At 41.1% G+C, this 14,023-nt stretch overlaps 1 protein-coding gene across 1 annotated transcript in view; it reads left to right on the top strand.

The window, feature by feature from the left end:
• Positions 1-14,023, top strand: part of LOC128604174 (inactive phospholipase D5-like) — a 31,178-nt gene that overhangs the window by 1,567 nt on the left and 15,588 nt on the right. Inside the window, exon 2 of the mRNA XM_053619063.1 lies at positions 13,165-13,301. Coding sequence (XP_053475038.1) covers positions 13,165-13,301 — 137 coding nt within the window. The remainder of the gene's footprint in view (positions 1-13,164; positions 13,302-14,023) is intronic.

Consider the following 14,023-nt stretch of genomic DNA (forward strand, 5'->3'; position numbering starts at 1 on the left):
CTTTTTGCAATGTGGGAAAAATGTCTTAATATATTTTTTTCATTTTATTTAATTTATATTTATTTAAAAATATATTTTAAATGTATCCTTTACAGATATTTACTTCGCCAGGTATGAAAATGAATATAAATTAATTTATTAAAAAATTAATAAACTGCAAATTTAGCCTTTGCAAAAGTTTTTATTTTATTTTATTTGATAAAAACCCATTTTAAATGTATTAAATAACGCTTAAATTCCATGTCCACGTGTATAAAAAGTTTTAAGTGAGAAGATAAACTTGCAGTGAAAATTTATTTCAGTATTTTAATTTATCAGTATTTTTTTATTTGTAATCTCTTTAATATCTTATTTATTTAACATTTTATTTAACTATGACTAGCTACTAATTTCTTCTTATCTTCTCTCGCACGCTTCCCGTACACCCTGTCATGCTAGTTAACTTATTTACTAGCAAGCTAATACTAATTAGCTAGAATTAGCAAAGCTTTTTTTTTTTTCCTGATAATTGAAAAATATTTTTTGATTCGTTTTACTCTGGTACTTGAATAGAACGGCTGATACCACATGATACCACATGACCTTTGAGCAAGGAATATAGTTAATCATGTCACTAATTTTGATTAGCATGATTTGCACTCGGATTGGACAGTGATTTAAGACGCCATGTGCTGGACATGTGACGTTTCAGTCATACAGTGTTGTTAGTCAACATAGTCGTGTAGCCTGAACTCTGTTATTTAAGGAGTCTCTTAAGTTTCCGTTCCCACGTGGCTGCTTCTGCTACACGCAGGATGTCGTCAGGATGGATGTCCCACTTAGCGAAAGGAAAAAGTGCAAAGTCCAGCATTCCTGTCCATTCACGGCACAGACGCGTTAACGCTGACAGCCAGGGCACACGAGCATGATGGGAAAAATGGACAGATCGCCGATGTCCTGACTGCACAGTGTCATGAGTAGAGGAACAGGAATTCCATCAATGTCTCTCTCTCTCTCTCTCTCTCTCTCTCTCTCTCTCTCTCTCTCTCTGCTGGTTTATTTATGAACATGGACGTATGGGAAGCATAATGAATCCCTCAGCAGGACCTGTACAGAGACTCAGTTTGCAGGATTGTGCTACTATTTCTCAGCTATAAGCCTAAAGTTGCTAAAGAGGAAGACCAGCTTTAGCGTCGCGTGGACGGTGCACTCGGCGTCTCGTTTCGAGTTAACGATGAGGTTTCTGACACGGTCGCGTATCGGAAAGGACAAAATGAAACCGCAGTGTGTAAATGACTGCAGAGCTGATATGTTCGCGGTGGTGTATTGTGTAAGGAATAACGTTATGAATGACGCCTCACGCTTTTTATCCGTTCATAGTTACACGCGATGTTACTGTGACGTTCCTACACCAGCGTCGCTTTCTTTCTCTCTCTTGAAGTTAACGAGACGGGGAAAAAAAACGCTGATCGTCATGTTACCAAGAAATCGCGAGAAAAAGCGTCAACTCGTCTGAACTTACAGCTTTATAAATGTTGCGTAAACGTCTCCTAACAAAAAGATATATATATATAGGAATAAGGAATATATATATATATATATATATATATATATATATATATATATATATATATATATATATATATTCCTTATTCCTATATATATATATATATATATATTCCTTATTCCTATATATATATATATATATAGGAATAAGGAATATATATATATATATATATATATATATATATATATATATATATATATATATATATATATAGGAATAAGGAATATTTATATAGGAATAAGGAATATATATATATATTCCTTATTCCTATATATATAGAGAGAGAGTGAGTGAGGTTCGGTGGGATTTATCCCTCACTTCATCCGTACATAAAGAAAAGCAATGCAGCGGCGCTTTAGTCCTTTTCCTGTATCCAGCTTTCTCACCTGCTCATCTGTACGCTCTGTAACTTTCAGATGAAGTCATTGTGTCTTTTAGAAATTGATTTTATTTACACTTAGCTCTGCCTACAGATAAACCTTTTAACTTATTAGGAAAGCTTTAAATGGGGAAAAAAAAAACTTTGTGATCTGTGTGAGGAAGCCGTCCAACCGAGTTTTGCTGCGTTCAGGACGACTTTAAATGTAGAAGCGATCATCTGGATGTAGTTTGTGAATCGCGGTCTGAAACGATGGCTTGACGGAGCAAGTCTGAGCACCGAGACCGAGTGAGCTGAACTGTAGTGACACGACGCTTCAGCTCTGACGGTTCCGTGCCTCCCGAAGCCGTGAACGTCGAGTCAGCTTTCAGCAGCATCAGCTCTTCCCGTCACACTACGGTTGCTCGCCGCCCGGCCCCAGGTGCATGCTGGGACGGCTGCTCGTCAGCGTTGCTGAGTGGCAGAGCTGATCTCCTGCCGATGTCGTTCTGCCGACGGAGCCGTCGTCTCGTTTATCACCAGCGCATCAGATCCAGCCTTAAACAGACAGCGTGATCACGAAATCAAAGGGAGCGACGACAGACTCTCGTTAATAAATACGTTAATGGGCTCTGAACACGCGCGTTATTAGTCCTCCGAGCACGTCCGTGCTTCATTAATCATGCATCCGTGTCAAATCCATCACGGTCCATATTCATCACGATCACGATCACGCCAGCTTCAGACCGTCGGATTTACCCGAGCCTGTCCGACGCGCTGACCCGTAACACGTGCCGTCATCCGTGCTCGGAAGATCCTGTGCCACTTGACGTCGAACCATAAATCCACCGCGGATGAATTTCTACCAAATATGGTTTCAGCTGCGTTCCATCAACATCACTATAAGGTTTCATGTCTGGTGTCAGATTGTAAAATGCAGAATAATCTGGAGATTTGTGCGGGACTGAACACGAAGCGAGCCTGGGGCTGATTTCTTTCTCGCGCAGACTGTAGATTCGCGCAGCCTGACGGTCATGGTCACGTGATTGATTACACACAGTGACACGCCCCTCTAGATTTGATCTATGCATAACCACACATCTACACCAAGCACTGTTCGGTTCACGTGCGTCGAACGTGAGTACAGCTACAGTTGGGATCAAAATGATTCGACCCCCCGTTGCAAATCGGGTTTATTATCAAAATGTACAGACTTCCAGCTGTTTGCGTTGAACAAATCAAAGAAAGAGAATTAAAATAGTTCAACACGACGAATACTCTTGAAACCACTCGAAGCATTCCCTCAGGATCTGAGGTTCTGGGTCTGGGAAAGGATACGAGGGTTTGCTCCCAGCGGACGGAGCGGGTTATCGGTCACCCTGGCTCTTCTGTCACTCTAATGGAAGTCTAAATGTCTTATCGATCACTACGGGGCCAGCCTGTAATCAATAACACACTTCTGGGACTGACGCAGGCTCTTCCCTCTTCTGCAGGACCCGGTTACAACTGCAACAAAGCCTTGAAAATCAGAAGTGCTGTTTGTTTCAGGTCTGTGATTTAGTGTAATGGTTGTCATTAAATTGTCTCTAGAATATATACGCCTCGCCCCTGGGGGCGTGTCTCGCTCTACAGGAGCGGCTCGTTCGCATTAGGGCGCGTCTCAAGCGGCTCGGTAGCTCAGTAGGTGGTGAGTGTATATACGAGTTCGGGCGCTGGTGAGGTCCCTGGTTCACTACACACTGGCACACTGAATTGATAACGCAAACTTTCGGTCACATGACTACGTCCTCGCGTTGTAAAACCTCACCAAAAATGAAAATATTTAAAGTATTATATGTCGTATAAGTTTGTTCGCGTCAAATACAGTTAAAAATCGCCGACGGAAGTAATCATGTGAGAAGAACAATGACGATAACAAGCCGCTTACATCTGTAGACGAAGTTGTCTCGGAGTTTTTCCGCCATCTTATTAGATTTTTTTTTTAAGCGGAGAGGCTTCGGAAAGCACGACGTCATCTCCAGTAAGGGAACATAACGAGCATCGATGCTCCCTGGATTTTGCGGTGCATTGTGGGATTTTTTTAGGGAGAGAACGTTCCAGTGAACTGGAAGGATTTCGTGACCGAGACATCCCTCGAAATGGCCGACGCCCCGATCAGCGCTGACCACTGAACTAGTACGACAGAAAATAAAATTGGAAAATGTTATTGGAAAACGTTGGTGTAGTAACAGTCACTTCCTGTCCACTTCATCGCGCCGTTCCGTTGTTGATTAATTTCCTATAAAAACATGACACGGAGTTCTTGTTTTTCACTTACTTTGGATAATACTGTCACTTATAGCGCCAAAAATGTCCGTATGTCACCCGACGTTTGTGTAAATACTCACTAAGTAATCACCAGGCATCAGAAAAGCGGCTCTAGGAACAGCAGCAGGTCAGGGGTTTTGTTGTGGTTTTGTGGAAGAAAGTTAAATCAGAGGAGTAATTTAAAATCCCGTAATCTTCCATCGAGCGTCCTTCATCCTTCATCCCAGCTCGAATTTCTTCTCGGAACATGTTCTAAGGAGTTCCTTTGCTGCAATAACTCAAGCGTTCAGCGTCTCTCATCAGCACTTTAGCACATGAGAGTCATCTCTGACCTCACCAGCAGGGGTGATTGGATTTCACATGTAACATGTTGTTTGGTTATTAATCTTCAACCCCCCCACCCCCACCCTGCTAGCCCTCTCCGGCTGAAAAAGCACGACGCCCTGGATGATGGACGAATGATAAATGGCTCCTGCGGACACTCGGGACACTATTTAGCTTCGGCGAGTGGAGGGGGTTGGGGTTTGGAAATGAATAATGTTTCCGATGACGGTGAGCCGGAGCTGAGCGGAGGTTAAATCGGGGATGATGTTACAGAGATATCACAATAATAAAACCATTTATCAGGTGGCTTAGTGGTTCGCCCGTTTGCATTGCACCTCAAGGGTTAGGGGATCGAATCCCACCTCCTCCCTGTCTGCGTGGAGCTCCGTGTACTTCAGGGTTTCCTCCCCAGTCTAAAAGACGTGCGTTGTAGGCGTGTCCGATTGGCATTCCCAAATTGTCCATAGTGTGTGTGATGGGTTGGCATCCCGTCCAGGGTGTCCCCCACCTCGTGCCCCGAGTCCCCCGGGTTAGGTTCCAGGCTCCCCGTGACCCTGTGTAGGATAAGCGCTTTGGAAAATGTCCATCATACAGCTCCAGCGTCCTGGAGCGCGGTTACTGTCCGTGTGGAATTTCTGCACAGGTTCCTGAGTTTCCTACTGGTTTCCTCTCACCTCCCAAAAACATGCCAGTAAGTAGTGATTGAGTATGTGTGTGTGTGTGTCCTGCTCACACCCAGTGTTCCTGGGATGGATTCCAGATCCACTGCAATCCTGATCCAGGTTAAAGCGCTCACCGAAACTGAATGAACGACTGTACGTTATATTTCGAACGTCACATCCAGCTACGCTCGCGTCAGCACAGCTGTGCTCCTGTTCTTCAGCCCACGCTGATAGAAACCGGATGAGAGCGGGCGCTAATGGACGCGATCAGGGAGGTTATAGCACACAAAAAAATGGAGTCACCTGCCTTTTAAAAGCAGGTTTTAATGGCGTCTGGAAATCAGGGTAGATTTGTGGGAGCATTTTTAATCAGGGGTTACATTATGGGCGGGGGGGGCGGGGGCGGATGCCCATGTCTGTTAGAGTTCATAAGGATTTTGAGCAACGACGGCTAAGAGAAACTGAGCTGTACTGACCGAACACGAATTTCCCTCTCTGCTTCCGGGTGCGGTTCCACTTCAGAAAAACCCCCCAAACAAAGGCTCACCAACATGTTTTTACTGTGTGTTGAATTTGAATTATAGTTACACTAGATAATGGCAGCGCTCCTTCAATGAGTTCACAGCTATTTGCTTAAATAATAATGAATCATTAAATCCATTTTCATGAATATCAATCACCAGAGGCCCGTATCGAACAACAGTACAAAGTCTTCCTCTTCCTCTAAGATTAATGCATGAAGCAATTCTTCTCTTGTGTGTGTGTGGTTTTTTTTTTTTTTTTTTTAAAGTGACAACAAAGACTGTCAATCACTCCGTTGCTCAGAGACACTGGATTTCTACGTCCCTACAGCTCCTAGTACCTTTCAAGTCATTAATAAAGAGCCAGAAAAACACATCAAATCCAGAAGGAAGATTCGTTTCTTCATTAAACATCGACATTTATCAAGCACTTAACCAAAAAAAAAACCAAACAAAAAACCAAACCTACTCGTATTCTGTGTATTAATGGACTAACGCGTGTCTTATTTTGTTGGTATCTTTATCTACACCATTGCGGCCATTACTACCTTATCAGCTGTGCCTCATTAACGAGTCTCACTGGAGGACTATATAAACAAGTCACAAACACACTCGCATTGAGAAGTCTTGCCAATGTTTATCATGTCCTTTACTGACATCGTACTACTCACTTCCAGCTCTTGTCTAACCTACATGCCGTGCATGTGTGACTAGGATTCTGTCTTGAGCTTGGGAGCGATCCAGACAGCCAATCCCTGGTCCTGGTGAAAAACGGTGGAACAATGGTGTGGCCACATCAGGTATTAGTAGGTATCAGGAGGTACTTGTCAGGATGCTTCCTGTTTCAACATTGGTGATGGGTTGTTATGGTTACTGAGATATTAAAAACCAGACCTTATGGTGCCTTGCACTGAGAACATTGCCATGGGTCCAGAAAGTACCGTTAGAGGACAATAATTTAAAAAAAAACAAAAAACAAAACAAGTGTAGGTATGGAATTGCGCAATCGATCCACAACCTGGAAGGAATTCTTTTAGGTTTATATTTATCTCATTCGCCTGACACGTTTACCGAAAGTGACCGTCTATCGAGTATACGGTTCACCTGAGCAGCTAAGGGTTAAGGGTTTTGCTCAAACGGGCAGCTTGGTGTTTCTGAGGTTTAAACCCACGACCTTCCATAACCCAGTAACCCAATACCTCAACCACTAAGCTTCCTCTACTTTCACTGTGAAAGCGAAGCTCCGCCTCCAGACAAGCCCAGATTCAGTCCTGGGTGTGGAATCGCCCTTGGGATGTTCGCTCTTCCAAAGTAGAAAACAAAGTGCTGTTTGTATAAGTGCTATAAAGTTAATATAGTGATTCTTTTATAACAGTTCATGAATTATGGATCAGGCGTATTGATAAACTCCACTACAATCTCTTCGTGTCCTGGGGAAAATCCATAAAAATGTCTTATATATATTTTCATTTCTGGTTTCCAGACCAATGTTCTATGCATGAGCAAGTAAAATATGTACATATATAATATAATCCATATGGCTCCTATTCCCACCAGCCTGTGGAAAACCAATCCCCACACACAGACGGCATCGTTTATACCGTACCACCCTAAAGGAAAAGCTCTCAGCCTGGAAATATCTCCCAGGATGCAGATTTAGCAAAAACACGGCGATGCAGCTATAACACAGTGATATTTTAATACCGCGTTTAGTCTGAGTGGAGATACGGCGGGGGTTTCATCTGTCTTCTCTCGTCTCGAGGAGAAAATGCTGCAGATCTCAGTAGAGTCGCACGATCACTAAAGTGAACATGCTATAAATAAGGAATAAAACACTTTAAGAAACGCCATTTTTGTACTCTTATAGGAAACTAATCACCAACGGAATGGTCTGACGAAGCAGAGTTACTGTCACCATTCTGAAGTTGGTTATTTCTCTATAACATCACGTCCGGAAGCGTTTTAATCCTCCTACAGCACTGTAATTTGCCAATTCATTTGAAGTTTTTCGTTAATTAAGGAATGATGTTATACTTCTTATCCATTTCCAGTTATGTATAACATTCTGGAACGTATACGAGAAACGTTAGTCATCACCAGTCTCTCTCTCTTTTATAGATTACAATGACAGCTGGTTAAAAGGACAGCCTTAGCTGCAGAAACTAGCGGGTTAGTTAGCTGCAGAAACTAGCGTCTTAGTTAGCTGCAGAAACTAGCATCTTAGTTAGCTGCAGAAACTAGCGGGTTAGTTAGCTGCAGAAACTAGCATCTTAGTTAGCTGCAGAAACTAGCGGGTTAGTTAGCTGCAGAAACTAGCATCTTAGTTAGCTGCAGAAACTAGCAGGTTAGTTGGCTGCAGAAACTAGCATCTTAGTTAGCTGCAGAAACTAGCATCTTAGTTAGCTGCAGAAACTAGCAGGTTAGTTAGCTGCAGAAACTAGCAGGTTAGTTGGCTGCAGAAACTAGCATCTTAGTTAGCTGCAGAAACTAGCAGGTTAGCTGCAGAAACTAGCATCTTAGTTAGCTGCAGAAACTAGCGGGTTAGTTAGCTGCAGAAACTAGCGTCTTAGTTAGCTGCAGAAACTAGCATCTTAGTTAGCTGCAGAAACTAGCGGGTTAGTTAGCTGCAGAAACTAGCGTCTTAGTTAGCTGCAGAAACTAGCATCTTAGTTAGCTGCAGAAACTAGCGGGTTAGCTAACTTAGCTAATTTTAGAGCTGCACAAATTTCTGGTTATTTTTTAAGGTTTTTTATTTTATTTTTTTTTTTACAAGTTTGGCTGCTGCTAAGTAAAAAGTGAAATATCAGCAACAAGATCATGCTAGCTTTGCTAGCACTTGCGTGACTAGCTGCCTAGTTGTTGTGGATTGCAGGTGGACGTGTGTGTTTTTATGTTGCATATTCATGTACTTTCGTAAATCCTGCTGTTTTTTTGTTTTTTTTAAACGAGGCTAAAGATGTAGAGGTGTTGCTAGGTCCTTTCTTTTTCTACAGCAGTTATTGGTTAAAATTTGCACATGCATGCGTACTTATAACTTTCAAATGTGACACAGTGATGTTTCCTTAGGGTATGCTTTGGTATCCTAATGAGAAAATCAATCAGTTCAGAGAATCTTGTGCTCAGTGTGGTGGTGGTGGTGGTGGTGGTGGTATTAAATTTTGGCTTTGTTTCATTTCTGAGCACGGCGTCTTGGCGTCTCCCTCGTTACTGTACGATTGCTTTTCTCCTCCACACGAGACAGCTGTTGTGTAATACGCTGAAATCCACAGTAATTACAGACACCGGGGACCTTTACTTTTGTTTCTCCGAAGCATTGAAACACCTACACTAATCTCCGCGTTTTCCCGCTAACACCGAGCTCCTTTTAGATAATTCGTTTAAGACGGGAAAGCTTTCGTTCCTCCCCCCCAGGTGCCGTGTTGATTATGTCATTTTAGCATGTGATTCACCGGCAGCGTGGCGATGAAGCAGGCGTAAAGTGAGTCACGTATCCCACGAACATCTGTGTGCTACAGTGAGCAACGTTCACTCCAGCACCTTCTGCATCCTGACGTTTATTTTTAGAAAGACTGAACCTCCTGGGAGCCAGACCTTTGGAGGTGATCCTAGATTATACATAAATCCGCAGGGAGAAGTCGTGAAGCGCCGAGGTCGAAGGTACCGTATAGCGGGGTCTTGTAAAATGAGCTCAGGTCTTCACACCTGTGACGGATGAGCTCACATAAACGTGAAGGTCCTGCGGTGGGAGGTTAATCGGGGGAAATTTGTATTCTCACTTGAAGCTAGAGCTCAGGTGCAGGTTTATAAGCCATCTGGAGCACAACAACACAGCACACGGCATCTGTTTCCTTTCTAGTCGCTTTACTGTAATATGATGTGTGGTTGAACAGCCTCCCCAGGCCCCGGCGCTCCTTCTGGAGTAATGTCTCCTCTCTGTAGAACGATCTTTAATTCCTAATTATGTGCCTTGCCTGATGCCAGGAAATTACAGAATTAAAGTCGAGTTAAAGAACATTACCAGCGTTCAATTTACGTCATTTTCAGCAGCAGTTAACTCGTAAAGTCGGCTCTGTCGGCTCTTGATGTATTATGCAGTGACTGATGTTTGGCTGCGTCGCATTTATTCTCTCCTTAAAAGACCAACGATTGGCTTTATAACTGATCGGAAAGTACAATAGGGCGCACGGTGGCTTAGTGGTTCATCTCGCGCCTCCAGGGTCGGGGGTTCGATTCCCACCGTGGGCCTGTGTGTGTGTGCGGAGTTCGCATGTTCTCCCCGTGCTGGGGGGTTTCCTCCGGGTACTCCGGTTTCCTCCCCCAGTCCAAAGACACGCATGGTAGGCTGATTGGCGTGTCTAAAGTGTCCGTAGTGTATGAACGTGTGTGTGATTGTGCACTGCGATGGATTGGCACCCTGTCCAGGGTGTACCCCGCCTTGTGCCCCATGCTCCCTGGGATAGGCTCCAGGTTCCCCGTGACCCTGAAAATTTAAGCAGTAGAAGATAGATAGATGGATGGATGGATGGAGAAAGTACAATAATATGCTAATTAAACTAAACTGAGACTGTTTTATCGTCTGAAGCGATTCTTTGTTCAGCCTCTGCGTCTGGGAACGGAAAGTCCGATACGCATGTTCATCATTTTTACACGTGGAAAAGTTCCAGGTGTCGATTTTCTAAGCTCAGACACGAGATGTCTTGGCTGATTGAATATATTAGCAGAAGGGGATTATGATGTGTATTTTATTCTTGACTTTGCTTTAAGTGGCAGTTCCAGCTGTGTTTATCAAATCGATTCGATGCAGACGTGTGTGTGTGTGTGTGTGTGTGTGTGTGTGTGTGTGTGTGTGCGCAGAGGTGAGTCTGCTGTTCCTGTGCAATAATTACTCATCACTGCGATGGCCTCTGCTACACTTTGGGCTCTGCAGGCTGACAGGATTAGGCCGTGTCTGGAAGTTTGGCGGTATCGATTCTGGCTCCGTGCTGTAATCAGCCAGCGCTGGCAGCAGCTCAGCGTAGAGCGGCTCTATCTCCTGGGCACGATTGTTCAGAGTAAACAATAAGCTGTTCTCTCCACATTCTGTAACTTGCACACAGCCACTAGAGCTTCTCGTAAATATATTTCAATACGTAAATATACGGTGGAGTGTTCTGTAAGGAGTTTATTTAACGTCTGTGGAAGGAGTCTCCAGTGTCAGCGTTTTGTAACAGTTGGAGGTAAAGCCGTCGCTTCGTGCACAGAGGAGTTTACGCTTTGTGGTTTCTGTTTTTTTTTGTGTGTGTGTGTGTGTGTGTGTGTGTCTTATTAACGTAAAGAGAGAGACAAAAGAGAGACACGCGAGGGAACGACCGTTTACAGCTGCTGTAAAGTAAGTGAGAACCGGAAACTAACTAACTACTTTACGTTATCGATGTATTTTCCGCGTAAAACAGAGGTCAAGTTTATATTATTTATGTTACGTTGTGTTATTTATGTGTTGTTACATTACTTACACTTACGTTCTTCGTGTATTTTCCGTGTGAAAAAAAGCTAAAGTTGACATTATTTACATTACGTTATTTTCGGGTTTGTACGCCATTTACATGTTACGTTATTTGCGTTTACGTTACATTATTTGTTACGTTTACGTTACGTTATTTATGTTACGTTATTTATGTTACGTTATTTACATTTACGTTACGCTATTTACATTTAGGTTACATTATTTGTTACCTTACGTTTACGTTATTTACATTTACGTTATGTTATTTACGTTTACGTCCCGTTATTTACATTTATGTTACGTTATTTACGTTTACGTTACATTGTTACGTTATGTTTATGTTACGTTATTTACATTTACGTTACGTTATTTACGTTTACGTTACATTATTTGTTACGTTACGTTATTTACATTTACATTACGTTATTTACGTTTAGGTTACATTATTTGTTACCTTACGTTTACGTTATTTACATTTACGTCACGTTATTTACATTTATGTTACGTTGTTTACGTTACATTGTTACGTTACGTTTGTTACGTTATTTACATTTACGTTACGTTATTTACGTTTATGTTACATTATTTGTCACGTTACATTTACGTTACGTTATTTACGCTTACGTTACGTTATTTACTTTTATGTTACATTATTTGTTACGTTACGTTATTTACGTTTACGTTACGTTATTTACATTTATGTTACGTTATTTACGTTACATTATTTACATTTACATTATTTACATTTACATTTACGTTACATTATTTGTTACGTTTACGTTACGTTATTTACATTTACGTTACGTTATTTACATTTACGTTACATTATTTACATTTATGTTACGTTATTTGCGTTTACGTTATTTACATTTATGTTACGCTATTTACGTTTACATTTCGTTATTTATGTTACGCTATTTACATTTAGGTTACATTATTTGTTACCTTACGTTTACGTTATTTACATTTACGTTATGTTATTTACGTTTACTTCCCGTTATTTACATTTATGTTACGTTATTTACGTTTACGTTACGTTATTTACGTTTACGTTACATTATTTGTTACGTTACGTTATTTACATTTACATTACGTTATTTACGTTTAGGTTACATTATTTGTTACCTTACGTTTACGTTATTTACATTTACGTCACGTTATTTACATTTATGTTACGTTGTTTACGTTACATTGTTACGTTACGTTTGTTACGTTATTTACATTTACGTTACGTTATTTACGTTTATGTTACATTATTTGTCACGTTACATTTACGTTACGTTATTTACGCTTACGTTACGTTATTTACTTTTATGTTACATTATTTGTTACGTTACGTTATTTACGTTTACGTTACGTTATTTACATTTATGTTACGTTATTTACGTTACATTATTTACATTTACATTATTTACATTTACATTTACGTTTCATTATTTGTTACGTTTACGTTACGTTATTTACATTTACGTTACGTTATTTACATTTACGTTACATTATTTACATTTATGTTACGTTATTTGCGTTTACGTTATTTACATTTATGTTACGCTATTTACGTTTACATTTCGTTATTTACGTTACGTTATTTACATTTACGTTACGTTATTTGCGTTTACGTCACGTTATTTACATTTATGTTACGCTATTTCCGTTTACATTAGGTTATTTATGTATTTGCGGCGTGAACCAGAGCTAAAGTTTTCATTATTTATGTGTTACGTTACATTATTTACATTTACCCTAGGTCATTTGTCTTGTTACGTTATTTCCGTTTACATTACGCTATTTATGTATTTGCGGTGTGAAACAGAGCTGCAGTTTACATGATTAATGCGTTTACTTCTCATTTTTTGGTGTGAATCGGAGCTGAAGGAACGCGGCCTCGCCCAGAGAGTGCACTAAAACAACTCAATCGATGAATCAATGTGGGGTGTTTTTTCTTCTTCTTCTTTTTCTTTCAGTCTCAGCAGAAATGCATCGTGATCTTTGCTCTCGTGTGCTGCTTCGCTGTCCTGGTGGCGCTGATCTTTTCGGCCGTGGACGTGTTGGGAGAAGACGAAGACATCTTTGACGACGATAACTGCAGCGATATCTGCCAGTAAGCACTTTATCTCCATCACATCCAAAATAAAGAAAGTATTTTTATTTTCATCCGTTACAAAACCTAACACACAATCTTACTGAATATTTAATTGCTTATCATTTACGAAACGAGATACATACAGTGCCGCCCACTAATATTGGCACCCTTGCTAAATATGAGCAAAGAAAGCTGTGAAAAATTGTGTTTATTGTTTTACCTTTTGATCTTTTGCTCAAAAAATATTGACAGAAATACTCTGCTCTCAAGGATATCAAACGACTTCAAACACAACACGGGTTTATCAAAAGAAAAAAAAATATATATATATATGAAGCGCGTGAGGCTCAGTGCTCGCAGAAATGAACTTCTCTCTGTCTCTCTCTCTCTTTATTGTAATTGTATTAATCATAGTAATAATAATGAGTTGATATTGTAATAAATCGTCACAATACACTCTTCTGAGATATCGTGATGCGTGTGTGTACATTTTTCCGAACGTTTCTTGAAAAATAGCCATTTACAAACAGATTCGAAGCAGCTCATTTGACGTTTTTGTGGCAATTCAACGTGACCTCCATCTCATCGTCGCCGTCTCCTCCAGGGCTCACGGCTCATGCAGGTTGTTACTGAGAACATTTTCCAGACTCAGCCATTTCCCCCTCTCCCAGCCCCCGCCCCGAGCACCCTGGCCTCCATTTCCTTCCTAATAAGTGTAGAAAATGTCATTTGGAGCTCCA

The sequence above is a fragment of the Ictalurus furcatus genome, chromosome 29, assembly GCF_023375685.1.
Source record: "Ictalurus furcatus strain D&B chromosome 29, Billie_1.0, whole genome shotgun sequence".
Lineage (NCBI taxonomy): Eukaryota > Metazoa > Chordata > Actinopteri > Siluriformes > Ictaluridae > Ictalurus > Ictalurus furcatus.